Source organism: Chinchilla lanigera, unplaced genomic scaffold, assembly GCF_000276665.1.
Source record: "Chinchilla lanigera isolate Chin_1 unplaced genomic scaffold, ChiLan1.0 scaffold00095, whole genome shotgun sequence".
Taxonomy (NCBI): Eukaryota; Metazoa; Chordata; class Mammalia; order Rodentia; family Chinchillidae; genus Chinchilla; species Chinchilla lanigera.
Window position 1 is genome coordinate 7,850,394 of NW_004955496.1, and position 14,712 is coordinate 7,865,105.

Sequence of the window (14,712 nt, forward strand, 5' to 3'; positions counted from 1 at the left end):
GTTTAACACAAGGGAGTTACTGGATTCTGCCCCTGCTCCTTCCGCACTGCTCCAGGTCACCATGGATTTCTCAGTTACCACTCTGTGAGCCATCTAATTAGTCACTGTCACCCACCATACCTGGCTACCCAGCTCATTCACCTAACAACCAGACCTGGTGACCATGAGACCCACATTCCTCCTTTCAGAGGTCCCACACCACACAGTGACCACGCCTGCCCCAGCACTCTGGGGTCTGGGCCAACCTGAGCTTCAGAATTTAACATGGGCCACAGGCTACTGGACCACACCAGCTAGGAGAAAGACAGAAGAAGAGGCAAGGGGAAATGCTGCCTGCAACCAGGAGCTAAACCATGTGTACTCAGAGTCTCAATTCTCATACACACACACACATGCACACACACACATGCATGCACATGTATGCATCCGTGTGTGTGACTACAAAAATATTTTTACAAGACTTGAAAAAGTTGGAGCAGTATATCTTAGGTGGTAGAACATGGCTGATATCTTTGGTGCTTTTTCTTTATTTCCCCAATTTTCAACCAAAATAGATATATTTCTATGCCTTTTAATTGTTTATTATGAGTAACTTGAGACAGACAGGAAAGTAGGAAATAGTACAAATGCTCATAGAAGCAATGCCTGAGCTTAAGTAATACCCATACTTCAGGTGATTGGTGGTGGACCCAGGGCCTGGGGGTCTGAGGCCACTCGAGCTTTTAGAAATTCTCACACCCTATCTCCCCGCATTCACTCCTTCATGGGTGCCTTTTTCTGCAGAGAATGCCACCTTTCCTGGCTGAACTATGAGTATCCTGGGCTCCCAGGCCCTTCCCCAGATCAGTGTTCTCTGCTGCCTCAGTGCCTCTGTGACTGCCCCACTGCCTTGTGTGAGGCCCCACTTAGCCAGTGCACTCATGAATGAGAACTTGGTGGAGCAGGCGGAAGAGGAGCAGGACACACAGCCTGGGCGAGCAAGCTGAGGGAGACCTGGGAGCTCCACGCACCGGTGTCACTCTGCCCGACAACAGGGTGTGGCAAACGAGGAAGAGTGTCCTGCTCTTTCCTTGGGTGCTGCCTCTGTGCAGAGCTCCCCTTGAACGTCTGCCCTTATGCTTTGCTCACCCTGCTTAATTTCTCTGGTCCAGAGAATGGAATCCATGCACGGTGCAGGGAGGCTGGTTAACTGGGATATTGCCTGCTGTGTGAGTCCAGGCACTGTGTGTGGAATGCAGACAGCCATGCCTTTGGTATGAGCTGTGCTGCTCTATAGTAATCATAGAACTTTCTTTTCTTCCCTCAGTTCACACAACCACTGAGAATTTGTATCAGTTTAATAAAAAGAGAAGTTTGACGAAATTCAGGAAGTTACGCCAGTGGTTGGGGCTCTGAATCTGAATGCGTGCAAACTCAGGCTTTTTCTCTTTTTCTTTCTCTTTTACTGCCCTGGGGGCTAGGGTCCGTGCACCGGAGAGAAGTGCGTGTTTACAGAGCTGTGCCCCAGCCCAGGACGGTACAGTGGCTCTATCCAAGTGACATTGCCACTCCTCTTGGCAATGTGGGAGTTCTGTGAGAGCTGTACACACAGGACCTGGACAGAGCTGGTCACAGCCAGCATGCAGCGCCTGCCCCGAGGCTGCCTTGAACGAGCCTGTGCAAGCACTGTGCAGGCAGGGAGCCTGGTGGTGCCTCTCCTGGACACAGCATCTTTGACAGTGCAGGCTGAGTGACCGCACAGGTGCCAATGGCCTGGTGTCTGTGTGAGAGCAGCCAGCAGCGCCTGCTTCCCCTGTCCACACACCGGACCCTGCTGCTGCTCTGCCTCCCATCCCCAGCTCCACAGCAAAGGACACTGCGCCTCAGCTTTGGGAACATGGATGTGCTTAGGCAAAAGCTAGCAGGTGCTTTTGGACTGGCTCTCTATAAATACAACACGAAAGTATGTCTGACTCCCTTCCGTCTTACCTCCCTCCCTTTCTTCCTTTTTGCTGTACTGGGCATTGAATGCTTTACCCTGAACTACAGCCCCATTATTTCTCCCTCCCTCCCTCTTTCTAAGGCTGGGCTTGAATTTACAATCCTCCTGCCTCGGTTTCCCAGATTGCTGGGATTACAGATGTCTGGCGCTATCACATTTGGCAGAATTTCTTGATTTAGATACCTTGGAGAATAATAGTCCTGTACTCTGAGCAAGAGATGTGTGTCCTGGACAGGCAAATGACAAGTGCACTGCAGTTCAGGTTCAGGTTCTGCCCTGACAGACAGAACTTACATCCTCTAGAGCCTGAAGAGACACAGGGACCCAAGAGCTGAGACTAGTACTCTCTAATTTAACCAGTACACAAGCTGCTTATATCTATCAAGATATAAGAACTTCCTAACTATTCAAGATATAAGAACTATTTCTAACTATTCTAATAACCTACTAAAATCACTTGAAATAAAGTCATTAAGATCAGCCATGTTTTACCCTCAATCACATTAGATTATTTTGTCTTTATGGAGCTTTTAAAAAACTAAATTGGGCAGGAAGTTTGGTATAGGTCAGACCTCACCAGTGAGTTGGATGTTCAAGGAACAAGCTTCATTCATACTCAAAACCATGCCAGAGGCATCAAGTCCTTGCCAAGATTTCCCAAATTATTACACATAAAAATCAGAACAGCAGTGCTCTCAAGGGGAAGGTGCTGGCTCAAACTGATTACTAAAGATTCAGTTTGCAAGGTAGGTGTAACAACTTCTGTAGTTTAAAGTTTTCCATTCCTTGGTGGAGGCCAGAAAATACTAGGAAAACAGACAAATTCTGGAAATTAGGGAAGGCCAGTGAGCATACATAAATAGGGGAGCGGAAAAGGTTCTAAACCTGAAACTTTGTGATACTGTATCATTCCTTAAAGTGACAAAAAGGTATGAATGCTACATGTGAAATGGGTTAATTTCATGCTCTGCAAATATACATTAGTGAAGATGTTAACCAAAATTCCTCAAACGAACAAACAAGATGTCAACATTTGCTAATGGTTTTGAGAGTTGGGTATACACCCAGCAGACTTACAAGAGTAAGAAAGCCTCCAGCCCCCTATGTGTTTAGTAATGCATTCTGGGTGGTGACCAAATCTCAGGCACACTGTAGAATCGAGTGGGGGCTTATAAGAAAGCCTCACCCATAGATGCGGATGTTCAGGTGTAGTGTGGATAGGGCAGAGGGATTCTTCATACTGCTGGGTTTTCTAGCACAAAGCATGATGTGGTATTTGGTAGTCACCCACGGCTGTGGAGTAGACCTATGTGTTGCATACCTTTTGGGGTTCTGAGACAAAGAAGTCTGATTTCAGGGTTCACTGCTGTTGGTGGCTCAGGGATGTCTGCTCTTTACAGGGAGAGATGTGTGGGGCGCATGGAGGGGGCACCACCCCGGGCACAGAGTGCTGTCTTGTTCATCATTGCCACCTGAGTGTGTGCCCATGGGACTCCTGCTGCGACCGGGCTTAGGGGAATTCTTGAAGGGCCAGAAAAATTCTTTCCTGTTTCTCTGCTCTTCTAGGTTTCTAACTACAGATAACTGAGAAGATTGAAGACAAAATACACATAGCCTTGAGCTTAATGATTCAGCAAAGCTCTGGTCAAGAGCCCAAGTCATTTCTAGGGTGTGTGCTGTCTGGGTGTCCCAGAAGGAGGCTCAGTGCAGAGGCATGAGGCTGGGGTGTGGCTCGACCAGCAGGAACACTGGGGTCTACCCCACACCTCCCCCACACAGGCAGCAAAGACAGATTCTAGGGCACTGAGTCCCTAAGGAGGGGTTTGCCCTTGAACCTCCCAGCAGTCAATCTGATTTGCAGCATAAAGGCACTGTTCAGCTCCAAGACCCAGTGCTAAAATCCAGGGGTTGGAATTCCTGAGGGGTCTCCAGGGAGAGGTACTTGCTGCCCCAGCACCACGTCTTGGTTCAGTTTCCTCTGGTTAAGAGCACATCTCCTGGCAGCCCAGTGTTCTTGCAATGTGTGACAGAAAGACCACCCTGCAGACCCGTTTGGTGCCATGTCTTGGGTGGAGGGCACTGTGAGCTCCTTATTTACGAAGGCTTGAGTGCACTGGGAAGGACAGGTGTCACTACCTGCCCAGCCGGTGCTCCCAGTGCGTTGGGGAGGCCAGTTTCTCTGGAATGCCTGGTCCTCTTTGTGTAATGATGGCTTCTTTCACCAGAGGCCCTGACGGTGCTGTCATTCATGGCAGTCTTAAAGACAGGGGTCTAAAGACCCCCATCGGAACTGTCTGACGGCTGGTGTTCGGAGGCTTGTAGTCACTCCTCCAACTGTACCACAGGAAGGAGCCCCAGGCCACACCAGAAGGAAGGAACTAGAGGCAAAACTGGTGCGGAAACTTCCTCCTTTGTTCCCATCTGAGAAGGTCTCTTTGCTTTCCTTTACCTCATGGCACAAACTCTGACCACCCATTCATCAGTGAGGGTATGCTGGGCAACCCCAGCACAGGTCCCGACAGAGGATATCTATCATCTGATTTCTGTCCCATTTTCTCCATCTGCTGGTTCTCACAGCTGATAGAATGACCTGTGCTTTTACAATGGAATTAGCCCCGGAAGAAAGACACCAAGGCAGCAAGACAGAACAGAGTGGCCAGTCCAGAAGATGGGAGTGTGGAAAAAGGAAAGGTCTGGAAAATCACCGGCCATAGCAAGCTCTGTGGGGGTGTGGGGTGAGGTCCCCTCAAAAGGGGCCGGGGCTTCTGTGCTCTTACCCCAGGTCCTGGAGCAGCTCGCCATCCCTGTCCGGTCGACTCCACAGGTCTGAGGGCACCCGGGCACTCATGCTTGCTCCCAGAGGCTCTGCTCTGCCCATCCGCCTGTTGGCTTTGCTCCCGGCCAGGTGCAGGGGAAGGGAGGGCCGGTTTAGCTGTCTTCACTCTCCCAGAGCCTGTCTGGCTGGGAGTCCCCAGCCAGCAAGGAAGTGAAACCTGGACTCCTCCCACAGCCCACAGCCGCCCGCCCTGGCCCGGGCCCCATACAAGAGCTGTCAGCCAGGAAATATGCACACTGAGGCCGCCCACTCTGCTTACCAAGGGCTCTTGCTGTCAGAGGATGCAGAGAGCCACCACCTGGACCTGGACACTGCCCGGATGCTGCCCAAAGTGCCCCTTTGAAGATCCTGTGTCCCATCACAAACACAGGAGCAAGGAGGAGCTTCTGCACCCAGAGCACCTGCAGGGTGAAGAAATTGGGCCCAAGCCCCTAGCTCGTCCTTCAGTTTGCTTCCCAGCCCTGTCTCAGGGGTCTCCACGGCCATCCAAGATTCCCAGCACAGCGGAGGCTCAGGCTGAGACAGTGCTGTCCTTCCTGGAGGAGGGACTAGGGAGGAGAAGATCAGGTGTCCTGTGCCCACCTGATGGAGCTCCACCCCCTGGCCTCTGCTATGTGTCCAGAATCCCCTGTGGAGGAGGGCCTCACCTGTCCCATTGTTCTTCAGGGAGTGCCTGTGACTCTGAACCTGGGAGTGGAGCCCTGTGCAACAGGGCGTGAGGAAGAGCTTGCTGGGAGGTGCGCCCATTCCTCTCCCTAACTCTACAGACCAAGGGTCCCCAGGGTGACCTGAGAGGGCTTCTTTGCTGGTGGCTCAAGGCTCAGCTGCCCTGGCCCAGAGCTCCTCAAGGTGGACAGGACTGTGCTACAGGAGCCCACCCGTCAAGCCTGGCCTTGGGGCCTCAGCCCACACCTGCTTCGGTCTGTCCCCAGGTCCTTCCCTCAACTCTGCCTCTGGCTAAGCAGGAGAGGCAGCTGGGGGGGGGGCGAGCTCCGACTGCGCAGCGAGGAGCTGAGGGGGCACGGAGCAGAAGCTGGGCAGGCCACGAGAGGCACAGCCTGGGCACCAATTTCCTCTTCCTGCTTGGTAGCCCTTTGTTCAGTGCTTCAATTTCTCCTTTGTTCCCGTTTTAGCAAATTCTGTTTTTTAAATTTTCTTCACTGGTTTTGGGGGTGGGGGAGCAGCAGCATTTGCCTAGAGGACCTCTTCTGACCTTGTCATCCTTCCGAACCTCTCCCTTCTCCCTCTGCTCTCCAAGCTATGGCCTCCTCCTCCCCCACGTAAAGCTTCGATCTGTCACTCATTCCCTGTTCCGAGCGGCACGTGTGCGCATGCGGGGTGTCCGCCGCAACCCAACCCCGGGCTTCACAGCACACTGGGAGGTCAGCAGGTGCTTGGTGCCGTGCTGCACACCCAACCGTCCAGATGTTATGTTTTCAGTACTTCCCCAAACCTCCCCAAGCTATATTTTTAAAAACCTTCCTAATTTGTTTACTTATTTCACTGCTCTGTCTTCAGTGCCGTTGGTTCACAGTACTGAATCTTTTCCGCACTGGCCCTGACAGAAGCGGACACAATCAAGCTAGTTTTAACAACTTGGGAAAATTTCATTCTTTGTTAAATTATACACTACTATATTTATTTATATCTAATGCAACATATTTTTAAGCAAAATATATTTGCATATGCATACATATATACTTAAGTGAGAATATATACTTTATTTTTTTTACACGTGTTCTGGAATGCTATGTACGGATGAAACCCAATGCCTCCTGGGGACTGAGGCCTGTATTTAGGCAAGTGTGCTCGCCCAAGCCTCACCCCCAGCCTTTATTTATCAGCTACCCAGGCTCTGGTATGTTACAGTGGTCCAAACTGGTGAAGAATCGTGGTTTCCTGCATGACTTAAAATCCTGAAAGAATAAGCTCAGGAGACCCATGGCCTAAGCCCCCAGATACTCAGTAAATATTTCGTAAAGATTTTTCAAAATTAATTTTATTGGTACATTTTTGACATAGATAATGATCACATTCATCCGGGAATTTGTACCTGTATATATTATATCTTAATTCTTTCTTTCCCGTTCACTTCCCTTCCCTTCAGTCCTTCCCCTCTCCATTTATAAAACTTTGTTTCTGTTGTTTTTCTTCAATTAAAACAAAGTTCTTAAATCCCTGTGCCCTTCCTTCCCTCCTCCGCTCTTGTTCCCCTTCTCATTTAAACAGGTTCTTCCTACTTCCCAGCATCTATCCTCCATTTTGCTCCTGATTTACCCTTTGAGTTTCTCACACAAGAGAAATAATGCAGTATTTAATCTTGGGTTCAATTTATTTCACTTAAAAGTATGGTCCCAAGAGGCACCCATTTACCTAAAAATGTCTCAAGTTTATCCTTCTTTCTGGCAGAGCAGTGCTCCACTGTGTATAAAAACCACATTTGCATTATCTCATTCATGTGTTGATGGGCATGTGGGCTCTTTCCAAGATTTAGCTATTACAAATTGTGCTGCTATAAACATGGATGTGCATATGTCCCTGTGGTATGATGCTTTTAACTCTTTCAGGAAGATACCTAAAAGGAGAATAGCTGGGTCAAATAGACCCTCTAGTCCTCATTTTTTGAGGAATATCTACACTGATTTCCACAGTGTTTGTACCAGTCTGCACTCTCACTAAGAATGGAGAAGTGTTCCTTTTCCCCCACAGCCTCACCAGCATTTGTTGTTGTTGATTTCTTGATGGTAGCCATTCTTTCTGGGGTGAGACGGAATGTCAGTGTTGTTTTAAGTTGCATTTCTCAAATGACCAGTGAGCAGTTTTTCATATATTTATTTGCTGTTTGTATTTCTTCATCTGAGAAATGTCCACTGCTTTCAGATGCCCATTTATGGATTGGGTCTTTAAATCTGGAGGGTCTGATTTTTTTAAGTTCTTTATATATTCTAGATATTAGTTGTTTGTCTGAGGAGTAGCTGGTTAAATTTTGTCCCATACTGTGGGTTGTCTTTTCACTCTATTGGTCATTTCTTTTGCTATGCAAAAACTTTTTAGTAAGATGAGACCCCAATTCATTCTTTGTAAAGATTTCAATCACTGAGAAATGCAAGACAGTTGAGTGGAGAGGCCAGCTGCTCCAGTGGATGTACAAGTGGTGGTGAGAGGCGCTGTGAGCCTTTGGAGTCATACCTGGTCACAGGCCTCTGCATCTGGTCACCCCACTGTTTTGGCAGCTGTCCTCACCACTGTTTGGGTTCATTCTGCCCAAGAGCACTGGCTCTTGGGCCAGTGCATTTGGGTCCTGTGGGATACAGACCTGTTCTCAGTCTCTGGCATGTGCTCTTCTTCACTACTCCATGTGGAACTCCACAACCACCTCGTTCTCTATCCACACCAATAACAGATTGGCACCAAATGGCTGCAGCCAATACTCAGTGTATGTTTGTGTTGGAGTGCCTTTCTAGGGATAGTTATTTGTCTCCTGTGCATTGTTCTTATTTATCTCCAGGTCTCTGTGCCTACTCACTCTGAGGGTATAGAGTGGGAACATGAGTAGTTTGGAGGTTCACAGGTTGGAGGTGACTCACCTTTTGAAATGAGAGTTATAGGCGCATACAGACAAGATGAACACACTACCTGCAGGGAGCTGGGTGGGGCTGGGTGGAAATTCCTTGCATTCTCTCTCGACCTCTCCCTAGGTCCCACTGTGGTGTTATGTGGTGTTATGGGTTAGATCGAGAATGTCTCCCAAGAGCCTCATTTGTACCTAGGCAGGGCTGTTGGAAGAAGACTGGAGGTGGGGGCGCTAAGCTGCCCTGCTGTTAGGAGTTGGTAAGAAAACGTGGCTACCGGGGGGTGTGACCTGGAAGGGTGCGTATTCCTCCCTGCTCCTCCCTTCTCTCACTGCTTCATGGTGGCCATGAGGTGAGCTGCTTTCCTCTGCCCAGCCCTTCTGCTGTGCCATATCTGTGTTTAACTCTGCTGAACATGGACTGAGACCTCTGAACCATAAGCCAAAATAAACCTCTCCTCTTTTTAAGTTGTAGAAGTTGGGTATTTTGTCCCAACAAAAAGGAAAGTGACTAAGGCAGGAGGGGGTCATATCAGACTCCTTCCCTACTTCGAATATATTCTTTCAGTGACGATTTTTAAGCAGAGAATTCTGGTGAATTCCTCAGACCATCAGTCATGGGTGCCTATGTCTAAATCCCAACATCAAACATGTTTTAAAATCCTGTGCAAAAGGAGGAGTGAGTCTAATAGGGCAAGAAATAGGGTAGGAGGCTGAAGAATGAGGTCTTTGTACTCTGCAGTGATTCTGCAGGTCTAGAACAATGCAAGACCACTTCCCAGAAGCTATGTGTCCATGTCATCCCCTTGCTTCTTCCCCAAGGTTCACAAGAATAAAGATCAGATTGAGTTTGGTTTGGTAAAAAGTAAATGTACTCTTAGGCACCTTCCCTGTGCTCTGCAGGACAACACCTTCAATTTCCTGACTCAGTGCAAAGTTGGCCTCTTCTTGGGGTATGTTTTCTTTTGTGTCTTGAGTTAGGTGACTTTCTGTGCTGCTACACATCTCTCCTCCTGTGATGTACATTGCCCTGTCTTGATTACAATATTTTTGCACTGTATTGACATACAACACCTTTTCTGTGATGTGTTCCTCAAGATGGGACTTTGTTGGACTGAAAGGGCACCATTCAACCTCCGTCACCCACAAAAGATCCCTTGCACTTGTTTTCAGAATATATATTTTGAATACTGCTTTTGTTTAGCTTTACGTGAGATTCTATGAAATATTTCTTTATCTTGTGGCAATTTGTATCATCTGTCTCTATCCATGCATCTGCTTCCCACACTCTTCTGTTCTGCTCTGTGTCTTGTCTACTTCCCACCAAGAGGAGGGCTAGATTTCCCTCCTCTGCATCAACCCTGGCATCCACTACTTCCCTGCAAAGTGTGGGGAGGCCACCTTGTTTGAAGTTCAGAGCTGGGTCAGAGGAGCGCTTTTCACTCTGTTATGCTCTCCCGGGATGGCCCCTCTCTGGGACTCCCCCTGGAGTTCCCTTCTGGAAGCTTGGGTGACCCAAGAAACCAGGCCTTGTGGAGTATTCCTGTGTACTGTGTTGAAGTCTCTGATGAACCCTGCTCAGACCTCCTAACTGGGGACTGCACTGGCCAGATTGTTGCTGCCACTCAGGCATCCTCTCTTCCCCTGAATCCAAACCACATGCACAGAGTCAAATGTTTGCTGTCTTATGCCAGTTTGGGGGTCTGTTGCCCTGTAATAGGCAGCTAAAGCACTTATCAAATGAATCATTGCCTAGACCAATGGTGGTGAAGCTATCGCACACATGTGTCAATGGGCATGCAGAGCCCCCTCTGTTGGCACAAGAGACCAATTGCCCCAGCATTTCTCCAGCAGCTGAGCATTGGATAACAGCACACAAAGGGGCTATGTGCACGCTTGGAAAGGAATAGTGGCACCAGGCAATGATGTCATGAGTAGTTTGTGCACTCAGTCTCTAAAAAGTTTGCGATCACTGACCTAGACTGTGGGCTCCAGGAGGCAGAAAGTTTGGAGCTTTGAATACTTGATCTGTGATCATTATATTTCTCTATACCAACTTGGCTGGACTACAGACTGCCCAGATATTTGATGAAACACTGTTCTGGATGTTTCTGTAATAGTGTTTTTCAATAAGATGAACACTTGCATCAGAATAAAGCAGATCTTCATAATATGGGTCAGTCTTCTGAAGATTTTAGCAGAACAGAAGGACGAGCCTTGCCAAGTAGGATTATTCTCCAGGAGATGACTTCAGACTTCACCGGCAACACCAGTGCTTCCTGACTCTACAGCAGGCAGCCTCCAGACTCTAGACTTTGGACCTCTTGGCCTCCAGCCTTCCAGGCTCCTGCAGTATTGGACTTGCCAGCCTCCATAACTGAACCAGCCAACTTCCCATCATAAATCAGTCAATCTATCTATCTATCTATCTATCTATCTATCTATCTATATCTATCTATCTACCTACCTAACCTAACCATCCACTGTCATCTCTATCTTGTCAATCTATCTCAATGTACACATCTCTTTGGCTCTGTTTCTTTGGAGAACTTGACCAGTATAATTTCCATAGGATTTGAAACAGTGACCGTCAGTAGGGGGTCAGTCTTGTCCTCCACTGTGACATTTTGGGTGTCACAACTTGGCATGTCATGTATAGTACAACTGAGCTTCTTTTTAGCACATAGGATGGTCCCCACATGAGGAAATACCAGAAGGGCTTGTCTGGTTTTCCTCAAGCACATTTTCCCTCATTCCAAGACTATTTTAAAAACAATGATACCATAAATTCATTGAGGGTAACTGTGTAAAGTCACTTGTCTAAAGAGAGTGCTGAAATGAAACCAAAAGCCAGCTCTTTCCAGAAGTAACTGGGGAGGATCTGAGGCCAGGACTGAGGTGCTGCTTCTTTTAAGAGAGGCCTGGGAGTGAGTGAATACAAGTCAAGGAACATCAGCCTGCGGCATGAGGACCACCATTCATCTGTGTCCACCGTGGATCCTGTGTCCAAACCTTTTGCTGGTGTCCATCGTTTCCTCAGGAAGCCAAGCAATGGGTTTTTGGTGATATTTCCAACAGGTAGTGTTGAAACAACAGAAGCTTTGCCCTTGAGTAAGAGTAACCCTCTATAGTTATGAAGAAACAGCTCTCTCTCTTAGCAGTAGGTTATAACAGTATTTTTCAAAAGAAGAAATAACTAATACATCTGACTGGATCAGGATTTACAAATAGGTAAGAGGCTCTGGAAAGTCTAGTAAGAGAAATACTTGACCAGCAAGAGGAAATTTATCTAGGATCCCTCCCAATTATATCTACGAATTACATACAGTATATTCATGGTACAGAACAGATATTATTATTATTTTTTTAATAAATGAGGAAGTTGGAACTCAGAAGTGTTAAAGAACTTGCTAGTAATTAGCAGCACCAGGAAGAGAATTTATGCGTCAACCAAACATAATCAGGACACTTCTGGAACCTGCAGCCACCTGCCATAGCTGCCCCTCCTGTTAGAGGCCTACCCAAAGCAAGAAGAAGAAAAAAGTTTTTCCAATCTCCAGTCTCCCAGTTGCCAAATTCTTTCTGGGAGGCCACTGACAAGTGAATCAGCAAAATGTAGTCTGTGGGCTTCCAGCCCTTGCACTGGAAAAGTGAGGAAAGGCCGGGGGGGAGCTGTGGACAGGTGAGTACCTGACCCAGGACTTTCCATCCTAGGTTCTGCTGCCCATCTTCACTTTCTCCTGTGTTGGTCAGGGTGTGCTGAAGTTTTACTTCTGGTGACCTAAGGGTTAATCATCCAATACCGGGGAAATGTCTTTCTTATTCCCATACTGTCTAGCACGTTTGTTTGGGCCAATGGGGACAACTTGCCAACATAGTCCTTTAAAAGCCAAGCTGACACTGCCTGCGTCATCCTTAACACATGAGTTTCTAAGTGGTTCTGAGTTTCATAAATCCAGTCCGCAGAAGTTTTTATGAGTCAGGCCAATAAGAGACACATGTAAATATTCACATTTCTCCCAGGGCAGCTCATTCGTACGGCTAGACCCCGCTGCACGAGGGGCTGAGAAATGTGACTGGGCTGATGCCAGGAAGAGAGGAGGGGACTCTGGGTCTCTTAATGGTGTCTGCCAGCTCCCATGCACATGAAGACTTGGGGAACTTCAAATCAGTCCCTCAAGCACAGAGTAGAGGGGTCAGAGATGAGTTTATGTAAAAAACAGTTGGAAGTTTTGATTGTTTTTTGTTCACTATGAAACATTAGTGAAATCCGACAGACAGAAGACTGGGGACATTGTAGGTAACCTGAGCAGAAACAAATAGCACCAACAGTTCAGAGTCCATCTGATTCTCCGAGGCTGTGGCTTGGTTGTTGTATTTCTTTACACAACTGCTTCAGAGGAGCAATGCGTGTCAGGTGCAGCAGTGTTTGTACAGCGTTTGGATCACATGTAGGTGTGGCTGTGCTTTACATGCACCTGGTATCTAGATCTGCAGGGGGCTTTGTTAGTAGGTAATGCAAATGGATGAAGTGGTGCTATGCTCCCCTCCACCACACCTTTATATTTTCAATTTAAGACATTTTGTCTTAAAAAGGTACAAATATGTGCATTCGGGGTCAGTCTGACAAGTGCTGCTTGTGTTGGTGGACTGAGGCACCATCTGTGTGGAAAGGACATAATGGATCGATGTCACAGATTGTGACAGATTGTGAAAGCACAGACCAAAGTAAAACCAGCTCTGCTGGGAAATGTGTTTATCACTGACAGTGTTTGGAACTGCTGGTTTCTAGGATTATGAAAACAGACAGACATCTCTCAATCTCATTATTGCTTTTCAGTTCTTACTGTGTAAACTCTTCCTACTGACATTTGTGGGTCACTGAGGAAGAAATACCTGCTTTCATTTGGAGGAAAGTTATCCTAAAGTACTTTTCATTCTTTTTAACTGGAGCTAATGCAACTGTTTTGAAGCTCTCCCACACATACGGGTGGATGGGGTGGGAAACGAACACCTGCCCAGGCTTCTTCTGTGGCTGGGGAGGGGGATCCCCGCATCTGAACCAGTGAGCTGCTTTCCTTCCTGACTCCAGTGGCACCACAGTCAGCAAACTCTGCTGTCTTTTCATAAAGCAATGCTGTTAAATTCAATAACAAAATTCATTTATAATAGTATGTGTGTGTAGTACGTAAAGTTTACATGCATCTTAAGGAGTAGGTCCATGTACATAACACAGACCAATCCTTTTTTAATTCCCTTCCACTTCCTACCCACCTCCCTCCCTCTGTCTCTAAATCCTCTTGTCCCATTTTCATTATTATTGTTTCTAGTTCATATTTGTTACATATAGTGTTTGTATTCATTGTGGCGATTTCCCACATACATAGAACACATCTTACCTTTTTACCTTCCCTTTCCCTCCCCCCCCCCTTGCTCTTGGTCTCCTGGTCCCTTCCCATTTACAAACGATCTATCTCTCTGCTTCCTTCTATCCATCTTATGTTTTGTTGTTTATTTGCACTTTGCCTTACACAAGTGAGAGCTACCTTAGAAATTTATTGCAATCAATGCTCACATCAAGAAAACAGAGTGAGCTCAGATAAATAACCTAATGAGGAACCTCAAGATACTTGAGAAACAACAACAGTTCAAGTACAAAACAAAACTAAGAAGGGATATCATAAAGAGCAGAGCAGAAATTAATGAAATTGAGAATAAAAAATATAAAGAATCAACAAATTGAAGAGCTCCTTCAATTGGTCCTTTAAAAGAATAAACAAAATAGATAAACCCTTAGCCAAACTCACCAAAAGAGAGAAAAGACCCATGCTAATGCAATTAGAAATGAGAAAGGTGAAATCGTAACAGACAACACAGAAATCAAGAAGATACAGTAAAAACTACTTCCATTTTTTTTTTTTACCTGTTACTGTCTTTGATTATTTAATCAATCTTACATTCTTATGTCTGCTGGACTGAGCAACCTAGTTGAAGATAACAGTATATAATGTAGCAACCATTGTTAATTCCTATCATTTTGTTTTGAGGTGAGGTATTGTTTTTGTTGTTTTTGTGTTGTTTTAATTTTGTTTTTGTTGTTGTTAGTTTTTTTAATCTTTAAAATAAAAAATAGGAAAAAAATTATATTCCAACCACTTGGAAAACCTTGAGGAAATGGATAGGTTCTCATATAAATTACCAAAACTAACCCAAGAAGACACAAAAAATGTTGAGCAGCCCAATAAACAGCATGAAATTAAGGAAATCATTAAAAAAAAAACTTATCAATTAAAAACATCCCAGGACCTCATGGTTTCACTGCTG

General features: G+C 46.4%; 1 protein-coding gene across 2 annotated transcripts in view; it reads right to left on the reverse strand.

Moving 5' to 3' along the window:
- Dapp1 (dual adaptor of phosphotyrosine and 3-phosphoinositides) overlaps window positions 1–5,361 on the reverse strand; it is a 42,215-nt gene extending 36,854 nt beyond the window's left edge. The window contains exons 1-2 of one of the 2 annotated variants that reach the window (XM_005406268.2): window positions 5,077–5,146; window positions 4,759–4,942 (exon numbers count right to left, since the gene is read on the reverse strand). In XM_005406268.2, coding sequence (XP_005406325.1) covers window positions 4,759–4,859 — 101 coding nt within the window. In that variant the 5' untranslated portion in view covers window positions 4,860–4,942; window positions 5,077–5,146. Of the gene's footprint in view, window positions 1–4,758; window positions 4,943–5,076 lie in introns of both variants that reach the window. The other variant, XM_013505383.1, reaches the window with a different exon arrangement.
- Window positions 5,362–14,712: the final 9,351 nt, after the last annotated feature.